This window comes from Cydia strobilella, chromosome 27 (genome assembly GCF_947568885.1).
Source record: "Cydia strobilella chromosome 27, ilCydStro3.1, whole genome shotgun sequence".
NCBI classification, from domain to species: Eukaryota; Metazoa; Arthropoda; class Insecta; order Lepidoptera; family Tortricidae; genus Cydia; species Cydia strobilella.
In genome coordinates this window covers 7,418,699-7,441,424 of record NC_086067.1, presented here as the reverse complement: position 1 = coordinate 7,441,424, position 22,726 = coordinate 7,418,699, and the positions used below count along the sequence as shown (strand labels likewise).

Here is a 22,726-nt window from a genome sequence, read left to right as displayed (position 1 = left end):
CATCCTTTTTGAAGTCGGTTTATCTTTTTTTTATAAAAGTTTTTATTTATTTATCTATATGTTGTTTCTCTGACAGAAATATATAGTCGGCAAAGGAGTTTAGTCAGTAAAATGAGGAGGCCAATACAAGATTTTATATCCCGGCATTTTCTACTGACACGTTGGTTTGCCAGACTGTGGCAGAAAGAGTCCGGTGAGAATAGATGTAAAGCCTGACCAGTAAAATATGATCATTGCCAAGAGGGCGCTGCTATTCTCATGTAACAGTTCAGTATAGTATGACAAAATTAGTTCCAGTGAAATTCCGCAACATGGCGCGTCATATATTCCTGGTCAGGCTTTAATAACCCCTTATGAAGACTTCTTAATATGAAGATTATGAAGGCTACTTCATAGAGTCGGAGCTTGGAGCCTGCAAAGTTTACCACCAGTCCACCACGAATATTTAGCAAATTCTGGTATACTAGTGAATCTGTAAGTTTTTAGTCACGCGTGCGACGTGTTTCGGACCCTTGGCCTCCATTTTCAAGCACTAACTGCCGGGCTAGCACATGACTGGCGCGAGATTATCTGGCGAGATAGACTACCCGTCCCTCTTTAATTCATACAGTTAGTAAAAGACGGGTAGTCTATCTCGAAGCGAGATACTGTCATGTCAGTGCAATCTGTAAGTTATTTTGTGTAAGATATACAGTGTGTAAACCTAATACGGGCAATAAATTAAACCAGATATATAATTTCTCCGTCTAATCATTAATTAAGAAGTTTTTTTAAGTTACACTTAATGAGGGCTATCGTTTTTTTGCTCACCAGTTGGCGCCTCTGTTGATGGTGATTATTATTTTTTTAATTTACCGAGCAGCAATGTACTGCAAACATTAAGAAACATAAGATGACATTGGCATTACGAGATACGAGCTTTTTATAATAACTGCCAACAAGCGTTGACAGTTACTTTAAAAAGCTAGTATCGTGTAACTTGTGTGGTGTATTAGGCCGAACAGGGGCCGAATTATTTTGTATGATTAAAATTTTCATTGTATTTCTAAGCAAAATCTATCTCAATATATTTCTTAGGTCTTATGCTAACCACCGTTTAAATGTTCGCCCGTATTAAATTTACACACTGTATAATTTGTATTCTACAATAGTGGTAAACATTAGTACGACTCACTTGAGGGAGATCCGAGGATCGAGGAGTCACTTGTCAGTCAGTCGCTCTATTCCCACGCCCACGGCAAACACGTGCAAAACCACTTTAAAAAAACAACATTCTTCAACGGATACAACTTAATCCAAAAAGGCCACACGCAGTTTAAAAAAAGTATAAACATTGCCATCACCCCTTCGAATTAAAAAAGTAAAAAATACGCTTGAACGCACCCAAAAGGCACAATAGGTGACAATCGTAAAAATGGCGACTAATTTGACGTTTAAAAACGCGCCAATTTCATTGTCACGTAATTTATTGATGTTGTGATGACAAAATGTGTTTTATTAATGATATTTTCTCGTTCTTTAGAAACTTTGTACCATAAATAATGCTTTTATGTTAACGCTACAGTTGCTTTTTAAACTAATGTTTACAAATTGCGTTGTTGGGAACTGGTTTGAGTTTGTGAAGTCTTAATTAAACATTATTACGGTACATAAACTCCTTGAGAGTGTTCTTTCATTAATAACATTAGTTCAGCGTTGGTTTTGATATGGCCGCTAATTTGCTATACCTCTACTGTAACTGGAACCATACACACTCCAGCGTAGTCCAGACGGGACAATTTTTCGCCAATCTGACTAAATTGTCCGATGAAATCAGGCCGTGCGGACGCAAACGCCAATTTGGCTCGATTTCGACCGCCGATACGTCATAATTTCATAGAAGTTTAATGCTTACAATAGCAATTACACAGTTTGGGCTATAACTCTAATGAATTAAGAAGTAATATTTTGGACCTTTCTACATGCGATAGTATTTTATATTCTATTCTTTACTAGATGAACTTAAGAATATGGTAGTGGTATTACAGGGCTTTAAATACCGGTATTTTCACGTAACGTTATCTTTCATATCGGTATTTTTTACGAGTAACATTACAGTATTAGTTATGTATTAACTTTGAAGTCAATGTCGTAATCTTTGGATTCTCGAGCCCATAACCTATTTACATTCAGGACCTAGAAAAAAAAATGTTTAAGTGCCTAATTAAAAACTAATTATTACGTATTTGTCAGAAAATTATCTCGCAACAATGGAATACATTTCAAAAACGTACATTTCAGCCCAAATTAATGCTTTTAGTTTAGATCTGCCCATTACCGTTCCTTTTCTCAATTTTAAAACGCTTTACCTTCCAAACCGAAATTATTATTTTATTCGCGAACCGTATTTCATGAACATAAAACTTTTCGCCGCACGTCATCGTCAGTTAGAAAATTGAACTTTGAATTTCGAATACAGAGTTCTCAATCATAACGGATGCGGCGGGCAGCTGCCAGTCCGTTGTTTAGGTTTAAAAAGTTTGGAACAGTTGAGAAAAAAAAGTATTGAGGCACAGCACAGGTATTCTGACTTGCCAAAGTGACGCGCTATATTTTGTTTAGAATTTGTATCGTTGAATAACGATTTTTCGATATTTATGCTACATTTATTTAAGATATAACTTACGCAAATTATAATACACAGTGAGGATTGAGGACTTCAGACGGAGGCGGACTTCATGAAAAGCAGCTAGTAAATATTAAATGACATTTTGTATGTTTCTAATGCAGATAAATGCATTTTAATTCAATAAAAGGTGTTTGTGGGATGAGGAGAGAGCCAGTGGCGTAACTAGGGGGGAGGGGGACTGAGGGGCAAGTGCCCTGGGCGCCATCCAAGGGGGCGCCAAAATGGGCAAAAGGCAGCAGCAGGGAAACTTTTGTTAGTCGTCAGGGGGCGCAAATTTGGTGACTGCCCTGGACGCCATATCCTCTCTACGCCCCTGGAGAGAGCGTCCATATTAAGGGTCTTCCCAGCAATACATTTTATATGCCGGTCTTGGTCACATTAACCTTATTCACAAGTAAGAGCCTAAGATCTAAAAAAACTACTATAATGTATTAAGAGTGAGGGACATAAGATATTTTTTTTAAACATAGGTAGCTATCGTATTTTATCTTGTAGCATCTGCGATTCTGCGGCTACAATAGGCTATTTAAGGTTTATTTGTTTGTTTGTTTATTTGTTTGTTTATTAGGATCACCAACAGAAGATACAATTTACATACTAGTATTACTTTACAAAAAGGGCACATTTTTTATTGATCCCCCACTTACAGGCAATCACAGCATGCATTATTATATTAATGTAAACATTAAGTCAACAGTAACACCTAGAAAAAGACTTAGCATACATTACAAAAATCTAGAATAAGTATACAATACCAATTAACAAGAAACCTAATAGTTGATATTAACAATAACTAAGGTAAGTTAGCAGAGCTAGCTGAGGTTGTCAACAGACAATAAGGTCCAGTAATCACTTATAAAATATTTAAAAACCAATTTTATTACAAGTAACACTCATTAATCAAAATACCTATAAAGAAAACAGCGTATTGTCATTACAGCTTATTGAAAGGAAAGGGGTCGCTATTTTACGAGATATTAATGTTGCCATATGCGGGGTCGTAACTAACGCGATTCAATATCTGTTTAATAAATATATGGCAACATTTCACGGGTCATTAGATCGGATTGATTTTTGATTTATTCTATGTTATGATAATAAGTTAAGTTTCAATAAAGAAAGGGTTCAGAGCAAGTTCAGGGGGCCTACCGCGAAAAACGAAATTTCGATTAGTCCCTCAGGAATATAATTGCAACGTGTTTTTTTATATTCGTATAAGTATTATAAAAAAACCGGCCAAGTGCGAGTCGGACTCGCGCACCGAGGGTTTACTTTTTAGTATTTGTTGTTATAGCGGCAACAGAAATACATCATCTGTGAAAATTTCAACTGTCTAGCTATCACGGTTCATGAGATACAGCCCGGTGACAGACAGACAGACGGACAGACGGTCAGACGGTCAGCGGAGTCTTAGTAATAGGGTCCCGTTTTTACCCTTTGGGTACGGAACCCTAATAAAAAACGACGAAGCGCTTCGAGTAAAGGTAGATAGTGCCCTTGCGCTTCACTTTGCTCGTCTTGGCAGGGAAATTTACGTATGGTGTGACATTTTGTTAACTTAATACGCGAATTCCATGATAACATGATGGCAAAAGTTCGACACGAAGAGAACTTCTCAGACCCCTTTCCAGTCACATGCGGTGTAAAGCAGGGATGTGTCTTGGCGCCCACTCTGTTTGCGTTATACTTTGCTGCTGTATTGAAAGACGCAACCAAATCCTGTAGCGAGCTTATAGAAATAAATTCGAGAGCAGACAAATCTATCTTTGACCTTTCTCGTTTTAGGGCCAAACGTCAAATTAGTAAACTTTCCATAATGGAAATGCTATACGCAGATGACGTTTGCCTTATGGCGGACTCTGCGGAAGCCCTTCAATCCTACGTGAATTCCCTTAACACGTCATGTCGTCAGTTTGGCTTAGTTATAAGTGTGACAAAAACACAGGTTTTGGTGCAGCCGCCTAGGGGCTGTCACATAGAGCACTCCAGTATCAGACTAGATAGCAAGGATCTGGAAGAGGTGTCACACTTTAGGTACCTGGGAAGCCAGCTCCGGAACGACAATAGCCTGACGTCCGAAATACCATCCAGGATAGCCGGTGCAGCCGCAGCGTTTGGGAAACTAAACAACCGTGTTTGGCGATCACATGACCTTAAATTAACAACCAAAATTATGGTCTATAAAGCCATAGTCATACCAACTCTTCTTTATGCCGCAGAAACCTGGTGCTGTTACAAAGCAGATATTAAAAGGCTGGACTCCTTCCATCTACGCTGTCTTCGCTCAATTCTGCGCATAAAGTGGCAAGACAAAATACCGAACACGGAAGTGCTGCGTCGCGCCAAGATGCCTGGTATCGAGGCACTCATCATCAAACATCAGCTGAGGTGGAGTGGCCACGTCGTGCGCATGGGCAATAACAGATTACCCAAAGCTGTGTTCTATTCCGAGCTCTCTAGCGGAAAAAGGAAACAGGGGGGTCAGTACTTGCGCCATAAAGACGTCCTCAAGCATCACCTATCCACTTGCGGTATACCGAGCGATTCCGGGAGGAAAGCGCGATGTGTAGAACGGCATGGCGCGCAACTGTTCATAAAAGTGTAGAGCAATACGAGCAGCAGCGCTTAGAAGACTTGGATGCTAAGCGCCATCTCCGTAAGACGCGCCCGAAGCCTTCGTACACCTACACCTACAATTCAGCCGGCCAGCTCCATTGCGTACCATGCAATCGCATCTTCAAAACCAAGTTTGGCTTCGCAAGCCACATTAGAGCGTTCCATGCGTCCCATTAAAAACGGTTGGAGTCGCCGTCGTCGGACACGGCGAGGAGGACATTATTTTTTTTTTTAAAGTATTTTTTTAATGGCATCGCGCTCCTGGCGCATTCAGCCAAACGAGTAAAACGGGGAAACGGAATTAAAGGATTACATACAATAAGGGATAACGGGTAATTCGGAATTTTGGAAAAGGATCAGGAAAAGGTAAATTATAGTAGGTTAAAGTTTAATGTTATGACGTGAGATAAATAAATATAATGATTTAAATATATATGGAGAAGAATATAAAGTATTGCATTACAATTAACATTTATAGTCTCTCAAACAACTTTGTCACTAGAAAAAAGCGCGTAATTCAAATTTTCTATGGCACAAATAACCCTTCGCGCCTACATTTTTTAAAATTTGCCGTAATATAACATTTTCTTTTCTATATTTACAAACGTGGAAATTAAAAAACCAAACTGTCAAAATCAAATGGACCGCGCTCTCGCGAAACAATTACGGCTGGCTGATTGACACGGCCCGCGGCGTTAGCAACACTGATTGGCATTCGGGCATTTCGAAAATGGAATTTTAATTGTTTGCCCGGTGTTCCAGTCTGTGGATATTTGTGTCGTTCTCAAGTAAAAGGTACACATTGTCGCTTACCATAAGATGCCATAAGGGTGAAATTTGCTTGCATCTCTATACGAATAAGCTGTCAGAGCGTCTTTGTGGTAAGAGACAATGTGGTACCTTTTATTGAGAACGACACATTTAGATGTTATCTACCTGCTGTTTTAGAACTGTATTGTAGGTAGCCTGCCAGTATCGTTAACTATTATAGTCATAATCTAATATAGTGTAGCAAACCTAATTTGTCAGTAGATAAGAAAAAAACTATATTCATCTCATTTGGGTGCTAAGTAGTACTAGCGTAAGACAAAGACAATATGTTCTCTCTATCTATTATTGAAATAGACAGTCCCTGTCTAAGTTATAATATATAGTTGGTCAAGCTAATCTTGTCAGTAGAAAAAGGCGGCAAACTTAAAAAATGTAGGCGCGAAGGGTTGTCGTCCCATAGAAAATTTGAATTTCGCGCCTTTTTCTTCTGACAAGATTTGCTTGACCAACTAAGCTACATGCAGTACTTATATATAGTCTGTCAAGCCATTTACGTCAATAGAAAAAAGCTGCAAATTATACTAGGGTATTAATCAGTAATCAGTAATTTATTGCTTTCATAGGTACAATAAGGTCTTACATTAAAATGGTGATCTAGCTATGAACCCTGTAAGGGCACTGCAAATTGAGCACGTAACTTAATACTATAATATTACATAATATATCCCATACATATAAATTTAACATCATGAGAGGGGGGAGGCCTTTGCCCAGCATTGGGACACAATAGGCTCACACATGAACACAACATACACGTAACATTCATAAGATCACAACATAACATTAATGAGATCTTTAGATTTCTATTATATGTTAGATCTTCTACCTAACATAAAGACAGCGGTTACAAAATTTACTATGACAGTACCGCTCTATCTGTATTAGGTAAGACTTTTTTTGGATCTTCGACACTTCCCGAAGCAAAGCGTCCTTCCTCCCGAGTTCTATTTAATTATTCGAATATTTCATTTATTCTGGCGGGCAATCCGTCACAGCACGGAGAGCCAGTAGCAAGGAGTAGATTAGAGCGTCCCGGATATGACTCGCATGGCTTTGTTCAGCTCGACATCTACTTTTTAGGGTTACGTACCCAAAGGGTAAAAACGGGACCCTATTACTAAGACTCCGCTGTCCGTCCGTCTGTCACCAGGCTGTATCTCGTGATCTGTGATAGCTAGACAGCTGGAATTTTCACAGATGATGTATTTCGGTTGCCGCTATAACAACAAATACTAAAAACAGAATAAAATAGATTTAAGTGGGGCTCCCATACAACAAACGTGATTTTTGACCGAAGTTAAGCAACGTCGGGCGGGGTCAGTACTTGTATGGGTAACCGTTTTTATAGTTAATGGTACGGAACCCTTCGTGTGTGAGTCCGACTCGCACTTAGCCGGTTTTTTTTGTGTAATTCGACATTTAGACTGGATACATCTCTAACAAAGTATCTAATATTTCGTTGATGCCATATTTGTAATTTTCGATTAATTTTATTGTTTGTAAAAATTGACATGTAAAAGTGCCCCTGTGGCCTATTTGCTAAATAAATGTTTGATGTTTGGAGGTGTGTGCACTGCCCAGTCACGCCGCTGCACAGTATTCTTTTGGTATTCTGCTGTTGAAAACACCAGAAATAGCATTGATATTCGCAACAATTCGGCACTTGCTCCCCAAGAGGTGCCGCTTATATTAGTTTTAGATCGTGGAATTTGCGAGCTGTATTGGAGAGGTGCTGTTTGAACGTAACCATAGAGCATAGAGTAACTTATACTAGAGCGGTACTGTCATAGTAAATTTTGTAACCCCAGTCATAGTAAATTCACTGCCATCTGTCGACACACTTTAAAACTAAAAATTATATCTATCTTTGCCATAGAGTAACCATAGAGTAACTTATACTAGAGCGGTACTGTCATAGTAAATTTTGTAACCCCAATAAATTCACTGCCATCTGTCGACACACTTTAAAACTAAAAATGAAGATTTATAAAAATACGATAAAATGTATTTAAATATGGATAAATGATTTCTTTATTTGCATTAATTATTTTTATGATTTTGACCCATGTTCTTTCACTGATATGCGTTAAAATTGTTAAATAACAAACGAAACCGTCAACGCCATCTATACGACAGAAGGCCAAAGCTAGTAGCGCCCTCTGAACGAGAATCAAATTTTCTTGATTTTCGAGGCACGTTTTTTCCTTAGACTGTATCCATCTATTACGGAGTTATATCTATCTTTGACGTAACGTAATGAAGCGGTCGAGGGAGACGTATAAATTTTAAACAGTTGCTAGCACTGCCATCTATCGCTGAGTAGACTAAATTACGTTTAACTGCCATCTATGGTGCAGTAGATTAACTAGAAAATGTACGACGAAGTGTTTTTCTATAATAACAGATGGCGCTAATAACACCAATCAAACAAAGATGTCATAGGGAGTAATTTCGCAATGTTCTGCCGCCAGAGGCAACACTAGCACAAACTGTAAAGCATAGAGTAACTTTTATATATATTATTATGCCTAACAGTTTTTGACAGGTTTTTACAGATTATTTGTCACGAATAAGTATGACATTGATGCATCAAGGCGGTTTTACAGTTTGTGCTAGTGGCGCCCCCTACGCAAAGTTTAAACTTAAGACAGGTCCTTAAAAGGATAAAAGCTTCACATGATTTCAAGGATATTATTAAAATAAAACACATAAATCACTTTGGTAAGCGGCATGTTATTAAAAAAATACCTTAACCTTTTCGACGCCGAGTCAAACACAAAAGCAGTCATCCAGCCGCCACGTCACCGAAGTGTCAAAACTGAAATTGAACTTTATGCATATACATGTAGGTCTATGTTGCTCTGTGGTCTATGACCGATTAATCGGTCTTTGGCGTTGAACCTACGGTGCGTATATATCGGTCATTGGCGTCCAAAAGGTTAATAAGATTACACAAAAATATCACTAAAAAAACTTAATTATTTCTGTCTGTTCACAATACTAGCGCCCTCTTGTTTGTTTAAGTTCCATTTTAGCCGAGATACTAAAAATAAAATGATAGTAAAATACTCGTACGGAAGTACAGATGTAGTACATAATTGTTTTCACCTCAGCAGCTCGAACAAGCCTACTTTCGTCACTCCCTGGAGTGAGGAAAGTGCGACTTTCCTCACTCCAGGGAGTGAACCAATGTAGATTTTTAATTAAGTGAAGGCCATGAACTTCATACTTTTACGGTCCGGTCCGGTCCGGTCCGGTCTCGTATCGTATCGTATCGTATCATACATATTATAATACTTTTTTTTTTCTTTCTGTGTAATTCGAAATACATTTTAACCTTTAATATGTTCTCACTACTGAGGTGAAAAATTATGTGTGCAACACGAGAGCAAAGTTATTTTACATCTCGTGTTTTTGAGTCCCTTGCTACGCCCAAGATTCTACATTAGAATCTTTCGCTTTCTCGGGACTCAAAATAAACACTCGCAAGAAAAACCAACTTTCCTCTCTTGTTGCACAAATAACTATTTCCATCGTATTTTCTCGGAAACGTTCGTATTTGTCATGCCACTTCAGTCAATCTTAGTACTTATTGTACTTTTTTTATTCGTATGGTATAATAGGGTATTTGACTAATTACCTACTCTTTATAGTTTGATACGAGTTTTAAAATAGAAATTGTGTCTAAAAATAATTGCTGCCTACGTATCTTTATTAATCTTCTGGTGCTTTATTTCATGGTGTAAAATAATTGTGACGTTTTCAACCAAAATGTACCACATTGTCGCTTGTTGATAAGGTTGATTTCTAATTGAACCTATATGGATTATGGAAATAGCGCCTTACTGACAAGCGACAATAAGTACCCTTTTGGTTGAAAATGGCACAATTTATTATAAATACAGTCAAATACCCTATAAACCCTGTTACCTTTCAAGAGTGACGCCATATTTGTGCCATTCTCAATCAAAAGGGTACTTATTGTCGGTCGGTGGCGCTATTTCCATATAGCTTCAATTGAAAATCAACCTTTTTGACAAGCGACAATGTGGTACCTTTTGGTTGAAAATGTCACATTTAGTGAAAATAACATTGTGATGACACGCTAAATTACAATCTCTTGGTAACATAATTACGATTTACAAAATACATCACAGCCCGCGTTTTAAAGGCCAATATTAAGATGTGATTTCAACGATGTAAAGTCGGACCAAGCTAACTCTGCAGCAACTTTACAGCGACAGGTTGTGACCTGTACGGCTACCACGAGTTTGTCACTGACCTGACACTGACACATCTGCATAACCATAGAGAAATTGACATTGTAAATTAAAATTTTGGATTTGTAAGTATTTACCTACTTACTCGTATCAAAGAAGATATAATAGGATAGAGCGGTACTGTCATAGTAAATTTTGTAACCACTGTAAATTCACTGCCATCTATCGACACACGATTAAAACTAAAAATGAAGATGTATAAAAATACGATAAAATGTATTTATATATGTATAAATTATTTAATTATTTTTATATGATTTTAACCCATGTTCTTTCACTGATATGCGTTAAAATTGTTAAATAACAAACGAAACCGTCAACGCCATCTATACGAGAGTAGGCCAAAGGTAGTGGCGCCATTTGTTCGAGAATCAAATTTTCTTGATTTTCGAGGCACGTTTTTTCCTTAGGCGTAACTAATATGCGAGTACGAGCGAGATGAATAGAAAGTAAATTACGCACACGCTAGCGAATATTTCAGCGCCATCAGTGACAAGCTCGTGGTAAGGCTACTTAATCTCTTAATTTATTAACAATATTAGGAACAACGAATCAAGGTTTCGTACTTAATTCATTATCGCTATATCACAAAAATAGTATAGGAATTTACCACCACAAATTTATTTCATCAAAAAAATCATATGACTTTCAAATGTTAAGAGGCCGTAGTCGATTTTGGAGCAAAAATGTAAAATTGATAGATTTAGTCGTTGAAATTATACACGTTTTGTTACGTAATATCTAAATAACAAGTATTGATTTCTATTAGCACGTCTTCTCATCTTGCCTTTTAATAATGAGGTCGCGAGCGTGCGTCACCGGTAATGCATCAAGAGAAGGGGCAGTTTTAAAAAATTCATCAAAAAATCATGGTGGTAAATTATACAAATTGATGTATAAGAATAGGTTCAGCAAATGTTGTAGTTTGTTTAAGTATCGAAATTACGTTGAAATTAAGTCGATTTTCAGAGAAATTGTCACTTGTTTTGAAGTAATTTCTGGAGAAAATTGATTTCGTCTAACTTTCATTTACACTACTTCAAAGTCATAATAATAAAAATGTAGTCTGATAAACGTCAAGTACAGGATATGTGTAATACAAAATTACCATGTTTAGCAGTCCAAACTTTACGAAATTTACAAATAAGAGCGACAAAACCAGTGCTTTACGCGCGTTTACCTAAACGTCCATCAGAAAAGCAAACATTACTAATTTAGTGAGTCTGTTTTCAAAAAAATTATCTGATAAAAGGTAAGATAAGAAGACGTGCTAATAGAAACCAGTACTTGTTATTTCAATTAGGTAACAAAAGATGTAAAATTTCACGGACTAAATCTATCAATTTTACATTTTTGCGACTAAAATCCACACCGGCCTCTTAATTTGGGGCATTTTCCATGAAAAGGGACCTTATTGTCGATGGCGCTTACGCCGCACAGCGTCGCGCGGCATTTTATTTATATCGGAGCATCGTTAATAACGGCTTAAGCGCCATCGACAGTAAGGCCCCTTTTTATAGAAAATACCACATTTTTGAACGATGGAACCTTGTATAGTAAGTAGTAAAAAAAACCTGTCTGCACATTTTTTCCATAAATAATGAATTTAATGTTTAATTCTATTGGCATAATTATATATTTAATGGACTTTACTAATTTTGCCGATACACGGTGGCTAAAAAATAAGTGCATTCCCGTTGCCAGGGAGGTTTTGGGATTATACTGAGCAACTTTTACTATGGGACCAACCCCGAAATCGCGAAAAAAAATTTGGCCGTTTCATACATTTTGGCTTGTCCATTTTCTATAGGAGGGTAAATTTTTTTTTCGCGATTTCGTGGTTGGTCCCATAGTAAAAGGTGCTCAGTATAATCCCAAAACCTCCCTGGCAACGGGAATGCACTTATTTTTTAGCCAACCTGTATGTAAATACATACAATATAATACATACATACAAATATATTATCGCTTTACTGTTTAACATTATCGACAATCAAAATCCATTTAATATTTCGTTGTAAAAAAGCGTTCATACTATCCACCTTACAAAATCTCTTACAATTCATAATTTTGAGTTATATAATATAAACTACCCATCTCACTAACATCAGAATGGTAAAATTGGGTTCAATAAAAGTGGCCAAAATGGTAAACAAATGGCAGTTTATGTAACTGCTACATAATGAAAGGCATTAAAATAAGAGTGTGGGTTTATGAAACGAGCTAAAGCGAGTTTTATAAAAATATCACATAAGTGTTTAATGCTTATGTACAGTTAGATACACTGCTTTATCTACATATTATAAGCTCTCCAAGATGTGTTCAGGGACCGCATGTTACGACCGCCATTGCGGCATTTGATCACTGTTTGCAATTGACATTTCATTTCGAATAAAACGTCATTTAACTGATACTAGAAATGAGGTCAAATCAAATTCCTTTGTTTTTCAGATATGATCGAAATAAAAATGTCATAATTAAATTGATATCGAAATATCGATATTGTGCAAAAACATTTTCACTGATAAGAAATTTGCTGTAATAATGCGGTTTATCTCTTGATGGCCGTAATTTGTGGTTTTTGGTCAAATATTAAAAAAGAATAAAACAGAAAAAGAAATAATAAATTAAAAAAAAGATAAGAAGATAAGCAAATCTTGTCAGTAGAAAAAGGCGGAAAATTTAAAAAAAATGTAGGCGCGAAGGGATATCGTCCCATAGAAAATCCGAATTTCGCGTCTTTCGCGTCGCGCGGCAATAGAAATTGACAAGATTTGCTTGAATAACTTTTTTTTGCTATCTAATAACATTTTCATACAAACATTTTTGCCACTTCTATCAAACATAATTGTATTATTACATTGAATTCAAGCTTTATACAAAACTGTGTTTTTGGACTGCATACTTAAACATAATTTGCACTGCTAACTTAACTCCTAATGTGTCATACCGAGTCAAAAGGGTCCTAACTAAAAGCTTAAGTCCCTTCAAATTCACAGAATCAAACACTCCAGTAAAAATCGAAAAAAGTAAATGTTATAATAATTATTAATTAGTATATGATTTTGGTTAGTTATTTTTACACCCATTTTCAAAAGGCGTTTTTTAAAAACCGGAATGTAAAATTCAATCAAAAACTTACGTACATATTTACAAATTATAAATATAGCAAACTATCAAATGTATAGTAAATCACAATGCGAAAACTAGGTGGCGCTGTTAAGTATTGAATAATTTCTAACACATTACCCCCCCTATGATATGTCAGTCGGGTAGACTTATAAATACTATCACACAAAAGAAATCTGAATAGATATTAAAAATAATAGTCGTTTTGGTAATAAAACTGATGTATGGAGTGAGCACTCTATGTCTACTTATATCTCTTTGATAAAATTTAATCATAGCCCGGTTTTTCGGGGGCAAAAACGTACCAGCGCTAGTGATTAATTAAATATTGACTCAAGTGTTATCGACATCGATACCAAGCAATTTTTAAATCGTTGGATAGGTCTTTCAAAACGAATAGGTTCACAACCATTTTTTGATAAAGTGAATATTTTCGGAAATAATGGCTCCTAACGAAAAGAATAATGCAGGGGGCCTCTAACTTTTGAACCATGGGTCCAAAAAATATAAAAAAGTCATGATAAAAAAAAGAATAATTTAAGTACGTATCATAGATTAGACACCCAAATTTTGTCTGGAAGAGATCGATTTTTAGCGATAAAACCGCGAATTTAGTCAATTGTGTAAATTGTGTTTATTTATTTTAAAATTTTATGCACACCTAAAAAGTACAAAAGGCGGACTTAATGCCTCATGTGTTCCTCTGTAACTGTTTGTTTTTGTGCTATGCAAGAAAGCGTTTTTTTTTATACTACGTCGGTGGCAAACAAGCATACAGCCCGCCTGATGTTAAGCAGTCTCCGTAACCTATGTACCCCTGCAACTCCAGAGGAAGAGGAGGCAGAGGACGAGAGGAAGAGGAGGATTCTATCTAATTTTCTCAAAAGTGCCACTTAGTTTTAAGGTTCTAACCTAGGTATATAAACCACACAATCACTATGACACTTGCATTTTTTCTTGGCACTCAAAATCTTTTTTCACACTTAAATTCTGTATCTCCTCACTCTCACTAGCTTGCGCCTCCACATTGAAACTTTGTACTGCATGTTTAAACTCAATATGTTTATCCAAACTAGATTTCTGTACACACTTGTACGGACAATGCGGACATTTCACAGATTTCTGCCTCGGCCTATAAGGTTTCGTTTGACTTTTCAAATCCACCACACCAGTTTTCTCGTTCAAATGCCTCTGTTTATGTTTAGTCAAATTCGTTTTCTGCACACAGCGATAACTGCACTGATCGCACGAGAAAGGTTTCTGGTCTGTGTGTAGATACATATGTTTCACCAAGTTAGGTTTCTGAACGGTTCGGTAGTCACAGTAAGGACAAGCGAAAGGCTTGTAACCTGTATGCGTTCTCTCATGAACGACTAAGTTATTTTTCTGCGCACATCTATATTCACAATACTGGCATCGGAACGGTTTTTCCTTCATATGAACTAAAATGTGTTTAGCCACATTATTCTTTTGTCCGGACTTGTAATCGCAGAACGTACATGAAAATGGCTTCTCTCCGGTGTGGGTTCTTTCGTGAATTTTCAAAATGGCGGGCGACTGACACCTATAAGGACATTGGGAGCATACAAATTTCCCAAGTTTCTCCATAGGATCATTCGCCTCTGTACAAGTTTTTGCGTGTTGTTTCAAACCTCTTTTAGTTGAAAAAACGTCGTTACATTTATAGCAAGAATATTCCCCTTTTATATTCATAGACACATCTTCAGTTATTTTATTTTGAGCGCTTGAATCGTTCTCATTTTTCTCCGCAGCAAAATCGTTCTGATAATTCGAAAATAGAATCTTATTCGTGTCCGGTTTTTGGTTTTCTTTCGGCTGCTCGATTTTTTCGTCTTTTGTGACATCTTGTCTTAACTTTTTAAATTCCTCTGCGTACGGACTAGCGTTCTCGAATTGTCTATGGATTACTAGGTTCTCAGGGTTGTCTCTGACATCGTTTACGTAGGTTTGCACATAGTTTTGAGGTCTGGGGTACAGGTCTAGGGAGTTTAAAGCGGAGACTCCCACATGATTGTTGTAGATGTACATTTGATCTTGATGTATGGTTTGTTGATGCTCTGTGTGAACGGGGATATGACCTGAAAATAAAAGTCTTTATAGTAAAATAAATATATTATAAGTGTCTGAACACTGTAAAAAACCGGACAAGTGCGAGTCGGACTCGCCTTCCGAGGGCTCCGTACTTTTTAGTATTTGTTGTTATAGCGGCAACAGAAATACATCACTGCTATCACGGCTCATGAGATACAGCCTGGTGACAGACAGACGGACAGATGGACAGCGGTCTTAGTAATAGGGTCCCGTTTTTACCCTTTGGGTACAGACTGTTGCCTGTGAAGCCGATGGTCTTTGGCTCGAATCCCGGTAAGGGCATTTATTTGTGTGATGGCACATATATTTAATTTTGTTCCTGAGTCGTGGTTGTTTTCGATGTATTTAAGTAGTTATATATTATCTTTGTCTGAGTACCCACAACACAAGCCTTCTTGAGCTTACCGTGGGACTTAATCAATTTGTGTAATAAAAAATAATGTCCTACTATCATTTTAATTTATTTATTTATATTAAAAAATCGACCCCAAAAAGCAAATTTTCAACACTCCTGAGTTCCTGACTTACCCATTCCGTTGACGTTGATCGCTTGGTTAACCTGGTTGACATTCTCATAGAAGTACTCCTCATCTTGTTCCAACTTAATGTGGAACGGCAGCGGAATCTGGTGCTGGTGATCCACCTGCCTAGGTTCTTCTAGCACCATCCTTTAAAAAAAGATTGTTTTAGACATTTACTACATATTATGAAACAATGTCCCCCCGCCACGTTTGTCTCTCTGTATGTTCGCGATGAACTCAAAAACTACTGAACGGGTCTTCATGCGGTCTTCACCAATCAATAGAGTGATTCTTGAGGAAGGTTTAGGTATATGATTAGTTAAGTTTTTGTGTAACCCGTGCGAAGCCGGGGCGGGTCGTTAGTTATACTAAAATCAATGTGGGGTGGACCAGCATATAAAATGTATTGCTAGTAACAAAGGCTTTTAACAGATTAGGATCTTTGACAAAAAAGTAATTTGAGAAGATGCAGATTATAGTCTGATAATGAGAACCTTGTATAAATGTGGTACTTTCTATAAAAAGGGACCTTATTGTCGATGGCGCTTACGCCATTATTAACGATGCTCCGATATAAATACAATGCCGCGCGACGCTGTGCGGCGTAAGCGCCATCGACAATAAGGTCCCTTTTCATAGAAAATGTCCCAGTCCCAAATAATTAATTGTTACCTCGTCTCCATGATTCCATCCATCTGCCTATCATCCATGTGAGTCATCAAATCATGTCCCAGCTCTATACCCCGTCCCAAATTCTGAGGTAACTCCAACCTCAGATCCTGGTTGAGCCTGGACAGCTCCTGTTCGTTAAGTTGAAGATTCTGGGCCGCCTGCAGCTCAAGCTCGTTCAACCTCAAATTCTGATTGATTATATCCTCGTTCCTCATTTGAGTTAAATCGTTTAAGTTCTGCACTAGATCTACCTGTAGACAAAAAAGAAATGTCTTTATTTGTGATAGAAACTAAATACACTATTATCAAAGAGAATTAAGAAGACAAGAGTGCTCACTCCATACATCGGTTTTGTTACCAAAAAGACTATTATTTTCGTAGTTAACATCCGGGATGTTGCGGATGCCGATTTTTTGACATCCGCGGATGCTGATGCGGATGTCGAGATTAGGCACATAAAAAACGTCAAATATTACACTTTAGTAATTTTAATTTTAAAAAAAACGAAACAGTATTTGAACAAGAATATAGGTGCCCCACAATCGCATTACTATACTAAAGTCCAAATAAAACAAACTTTTCACATCTTGTCGCTGTCCGTCATAGGCTAAAGTGCTCGATCGACGAATCACAAAAACAAAACGAGATTCCTATTGGCTAATGACGAAATTACTTAGCACTTACGCCGCCGCTAAGACGTTCCTGTACCTACCTGTTCCACATCCGCATCCGCATTAAGCTCCGCATCGATTTTATGCGGATGTTGAAAATAATGCGGAAGTTCCGCGGTTGTGGATGCGGATGCGAATATTCGCAACATCCCTGGTTAACATCTAGCGTCAAGTAGCGGAACTATCAGTACTGTTATTCGACAATGAATCTTCTTCTACTTAGAAAAATTCGACCTATGTCGCCGTGACCCGGGTGGCCTTAGGTGCTTAGGCACTTACCGCGAAAACAGAGGACACTGGTTCGATTCCAGCTCTGAGAAGGCGTGTCTCATTCCGCGATTTCGTCGCGTCGCTACAAGTACCTGCGGCCGCCTCAATTTTGAGGTTTTTCCATAGTAATTGCCGCGCACCGCTACGGAACGCACGCCTGCATGCGCTTGCGCCACCTTGCGCGTAGTAGACGCGTTTTTTTAGGGAGTGAATCTTCTGTACCTAGCACTATTATATATTCTGTGCCCTGAGTACTGGAGGCCTTAGTCACTTTTTAGGGTTCCGTACCCAAAGGGTAAAAACGGGACCCTATTACTAAGACTCCGCTGTCAGTCTGTCCGTCTGTCTATCTGTCACCAGGCTGTATCTCATGAACCGTGATAGCTAGACAGTTGAAATTTTCACAGATGATGTATTTCTGTTGCCGCTATAACAAATACTAAAAAGTACGGAACCCTCGGTGCGCGAGTCCGACTCGCACTTGGCCGGTTTTTTACTCTTCCGACAAATGAGGAAAAGTAAGTAGACATTCTCAATATAGGTACTTACACCTACTGTTATTGTTTTTACGATATTTACAAGCTACGTAGGTACTATTAAATTGTTTTAAAGATGTAGGTTATGTTTTTTATGACACATTAATAGTTAGATATTTACCTAAGATACCTAAGTATTAGAAAGAAGCGTCGGCAACCCTAGCGTTGTGTCGGCGCGCTGAAGGTCACTCCATTGTATTATTGCGTAGGTATCAAAACGGTAGGTATTTGCATTTTCTTTGAGAGATAAGTATCTGTTCGTAAGAACTATTATAAAATCTGTGCTTTGGTTTACCTCTAAGTTTCTCGGGAGATGTGCAGGTATCTGGTTAAAATGGTTGGTCTTGAGCATCAGCGTGGAGATCTGCCGAGGGGAGAGTGGGAGCTGGAAGTTGTGCGCTATGGTCGTGTTGATGGAGGTCTGTATTTGGTGTAGCTGCTCCATTGAGAGCGCGTGCTGGTAGTCCGTCTCCATGTGGTGGGTTTTCTGAGCCTGAAACAAATACACATTATTATTATAGCCTTCATTGCTGGTGACTAAACTGCACATTGATTTGTTGTCCAGCGTGTACTGTGACACAAAGGCCTCTTCCACCTTCTTCCATTCCTCTCTGTCATTGGCTTTTTTAGGCCATTCTGTTCCTCCAATTTTATTGATGTCATCTTTTCATCTTTTAAATTGGCCACCTTGCTTCCTTTTTCCATCTTGTGGGAGCCATTCTGTTATAATTTTTGTCCATTTTGTTGTACTTTCTCTGGTCATATGTCCTGTCCATCGCCAGTTTAGCTGCCTTACTTTCTTAAGTATGTCTTCTACCTTTGTGATAGATCTTATGTCTTCTGCCCGTTTACGGTCTATTAGCCTGACTCCTATCATGCTTCGTTCGATTCCTCTCTGGCAAGTTCTAAGTTTTAGGAGATGTTTCTGAGTTAGTGCCCATGTTTGACATCCATACGTTAAGCAGGGCAGAATACATGAGTTTAACAAATACACATACTAAATTATAAACTGAAATAGATGTAATATATTAAAGAAAAAGTGATGAAGCCCTCCAGTGGTGAAGGCCGGCTATAGTAGTGTGACTATTTAAAAAACACAAATCAAAAATATTTTTCACTTCTCATGCTCTAAAAGTGCTTCATATTAGACCTGCAAAGCGGGGCAAAAATCGTATTTTAGTCCCTAGGGAAAATATGTATACATATTTCTGATTTCGCCTACATTTACTCCCGAATCGAATTAGAATTCAATAAAGGTACCAATAAAGGTAAGGTCAAGGTACCTTTAGATTGAAAATGCCACAATTGTTGAGCATTAGACATTTCGTTCGTCGCGACATCTATTGTCAACTAGCATACTTACTGCTGTGGCGCAACAACCCGAAGTGGATCTTGGCCTCCGACACCAAAGACCGCCATGCTACTCCGTCCAAGCCGTTTTTGTCCACTAGCAATACTAGAGCAGTACTGATAAATTCCGCTGTTTTTTTCTATTTGTTTAACGCGATATTGAGTCAATTGGGGAGGCGAAAGAGGTATTCCGGGCAGATTTATTGAATTCTAATTCGATTCGGGAGTAAATGTAGGCGAAATCAGAAATATGTATACATATTTTCCCTAGGGACTAAAATACGATTTTTGCCCCGCTTTGCAGGTCTAATATGAAGCACTTTTAGAGCATGAGAAGTGAAAAATATTTTTGATTTGTGTTTTTTAAATAGTCACACTACTATAGCCGGCCTTCACCACTGGAGGGCTTCATCACTGTTTCTTTAATATATTACATCTACCATCATCTTGTCGCATCACATTGTCGCGCAGGACGCTATGACAGGTTATTTGTATAAAGATACAACCAAATTCGTCTTTGTGGTAAGCGACAAAGTGGTACCTTTAGATTGAGAACGTCACAAATGCCCCCCGCCTTTAAGACAACTTAAATCTAAAAAGACATTTAAAAGTCACTTTAAAAAAATACTTCTTGAAAAACAAACCGCTGGGATTCCATTCGGCTATTTGGTTACAGATTTCAGGATATGGCTGATGCCACACAACTAAAATGTCACACAACTTGGAGACTTACACACAGTACACTACACACGGGTCATTTACCTACTGTCTTAATATTTAATCAACTAATTATCACACGACATGCACATATAATCACACTTTACACAGTACATTTCATTCCGCTTACGTAAGCACATCGTATATATATTATCTGTTGTGACCTGGGTCCCGGCAGAAAATCAGTGCTTTGCTCCAATGAGCGAAGCGTATCACTGAGCCGTGACCCTTTTGTCCTGCTGCAACGCACACAGTTTGCACATAATTTTGCACCATTTCTGTTTCATTTTTATTAGGGTATTTTCGTTATAATTTTATTTCTTTGTTAGTGTAAGTAGTAATTAGTTTTTTTTTTCTTCTGATGTGTTTGTATTAATGTGTGTAATTGTAGCTGTACAAATAAATCTTTTATCTATCTATCTAAATGTTTAGTTGTAACCCATCTGGTAGTAAAACAAGATTTTTTTCCCTCATAGATGATAAATAACTGGGATAAAATTATCCAACAAGAAATGTTTATTTGTGGCTTTTCATTACAGAAGGGTATACTGAAAATTTGCATTTGAAATTATTGCATAACAAGGACATATCCATCTGAAATTCCAATAGAAATCCTGATAGAATGAAGAAGTTACATTTTATGGTTAACTGTGTACAAATGTACTAGATAAATGTGGAAGAGCGGGGCTTCCTGTCACAGGTATTATACATACTTACTAGGAAGTCCCAACCATGAGAGTGTTATGATGTACTATTTACCGAAATAAATGCTTTTTGTTTTTTTTATTTTGATAGAAATGTCCTTACTGCAGATAAAGCACAAGGACCCTTCTCTATTGGAAAGCCACATTTGATTATGTTTCTTGATTGACTTTTCTTGTAAAATGGGGCATTTTCTATGAAAAGGGAGCTTATTGTCGATGGCGCTTACGCCGCACAGCGCGCGGCATTGTATTTATATCGGAGCATCGTTAATAATGGCGTAAGCGCCATCGACAGTAAGGTCCCTTTTTATAGAAAATACCACAAATAAGTTTTTGGCAAAAAAAATATTTTTGGTACAAGCTTTTATCGCTGACTGTACTTTTCTTCCCACAGGCTTTCCACAATTCGAAAAACCCCAAACTCAATTAGGTTTCGTTGTTTTATCACAGAGTTCCTATGGCCACCTCCTGTCTCCATCATCAGATCAGCTCGATGGTACATTATATTGCATTGTCACCCGGCTTACATGTGTATGCAAATTTTCAGCTTCATTGGAAGTCGGGAAGGAGGTCAAATTTAACTTGCAAGATTTGACCCGTACATACATAGTTACATACATATATGTAAGTATACTTACATAGGTACATCGCAAGTTAATAAAAAGCTTGTAAAAAACTTGCCCTAAAGATGTTAAAGCATTGTGTATACCTATTTATATTAAAACTTGGTCAAAATGGTCTAATGTGACGAAGTAATAGTCCAAATTGTGTTTTGTATAATATGTGCCATTTTCAACCAAAAGGGTACTTATTGTCGCTTGTCAGTAAGGCGCTATTTCCATAAAGTTTCAATTAGAAATCAACCTTATCAACAAGCGACAATGTGGTACCTTTTGGTTGAAAACGTCACATATTAGTTAAACATAACAGAGTAGTTACAGTACCTATAATCTCAAGTTAGATATTTTTAATAGGACTAATTCTAGTTTAACTGATTGCTGAACACTTTAAAATGATTACACTATTATATGATTTAAGAATTCACTTTATAAAAAGACTACAACCAATATTAATAATTGCCAAACTGACATAATGTTTACGTTTTGTAAAAAAATAATTAAACCCCGATAAGCGTAGGAATGATATAACTGAACAAAACCGTTGGGATAAATTAATGCAAAATTTTCTTGCATTGTTTAAATTTACAATTAAATACTCACATTCTCCATGTAAAGCTTATAGTGCTGTTGCAGTTCATCGTCGATTATTGCTTGGTCTTCCCTTTTCACGAAATCCATGCCTTGTTGCCAAGAAACAAAGAGAACTGCGATAAAAGACTGTTTTTTTCCTAACGAACAAAAACTAACCTCTCCAACATTCAGTTAAAAATTCAAGACTACAAAATTATTTGTTTACTAAGCATGTATTAGAAATACGTAATATAAAACCACGTTATTTGGAAGCGTCTTTGATTGAAAACAGTGATTTTATAAATTCATTGTTGAATAAAAAATTACCCAGTGAAAGAAAGGAAGCAGTACAAAGACAATATAGACTTCGTATCAACGAACATCTGTCGGGCTTGGCTATGTTCAAGCTATGTTGTGCTATTTGTGCTGCCAGACCGTTAACTATTATTTCATAAGATC

The 22,726-nt window shown here is 37.4% G+C and overlaps 1 protein-coding gene across 1 annotated transcript; it reads right to left on the bottom strand.

Moving 5' to 3' along the window:
- Positions 1-8,828: 8,828 nt before the first annotated feature.
- LOC134753482 (zinc finger protein 568-like) lies at positions 8,829-22,609 on the bottom strand. Its single transcript, XM_063689358.1, has 5 exons — positions 22,298-22,609; positions 18,602-18,799; positions 16,830-17,080; positions 16,165-16,304; positions 8,829-15,623 (listed from the first exon to the last, which is right to left on the bottom strand). The coding sequence occupies exons 1-5, from the start codon at positions 22,373-22,375 to the stop codon at positions 14,461-14,463; spliced, it is 1,830 nt and encodes a 609-aa protein (XP_063545428.1). The 5' UTR covers positions 22,376-22,609; the 3' UTR covers positions 8,829-14,460.
- Between the last annotated feature and the right edge of the window lie 117 nt (positions 22,610-22,726).

What these genes read in the sequence shown, in the direction of transcription:
- LOC134753482 (XM_063689358.1), bottom strand. Translation starts at nt 22,375, where the DNA reads ATGGATTTCGTGAAAAGGGAAGACCAAGCAATAATCGACGATGAACTG. An exon ending in ATAAGCTTTACATGGAGAAT is followed by an intron (nt 18,800 to 22,297) that starts GTGAGTATTTAA and finishes TATTTGTTTCAG; the next exon opens with GCTCAGAAAACCCACCACAT. An exon ending in GATGGAATCATGGAGACGAG is followed by an intron (nt 16,305 to 16,829) that starts GTAACAATTAAT and finishes CTTTTTTTAAAG; the next exon opens with GATGGTGCTAGAAGAACCTA.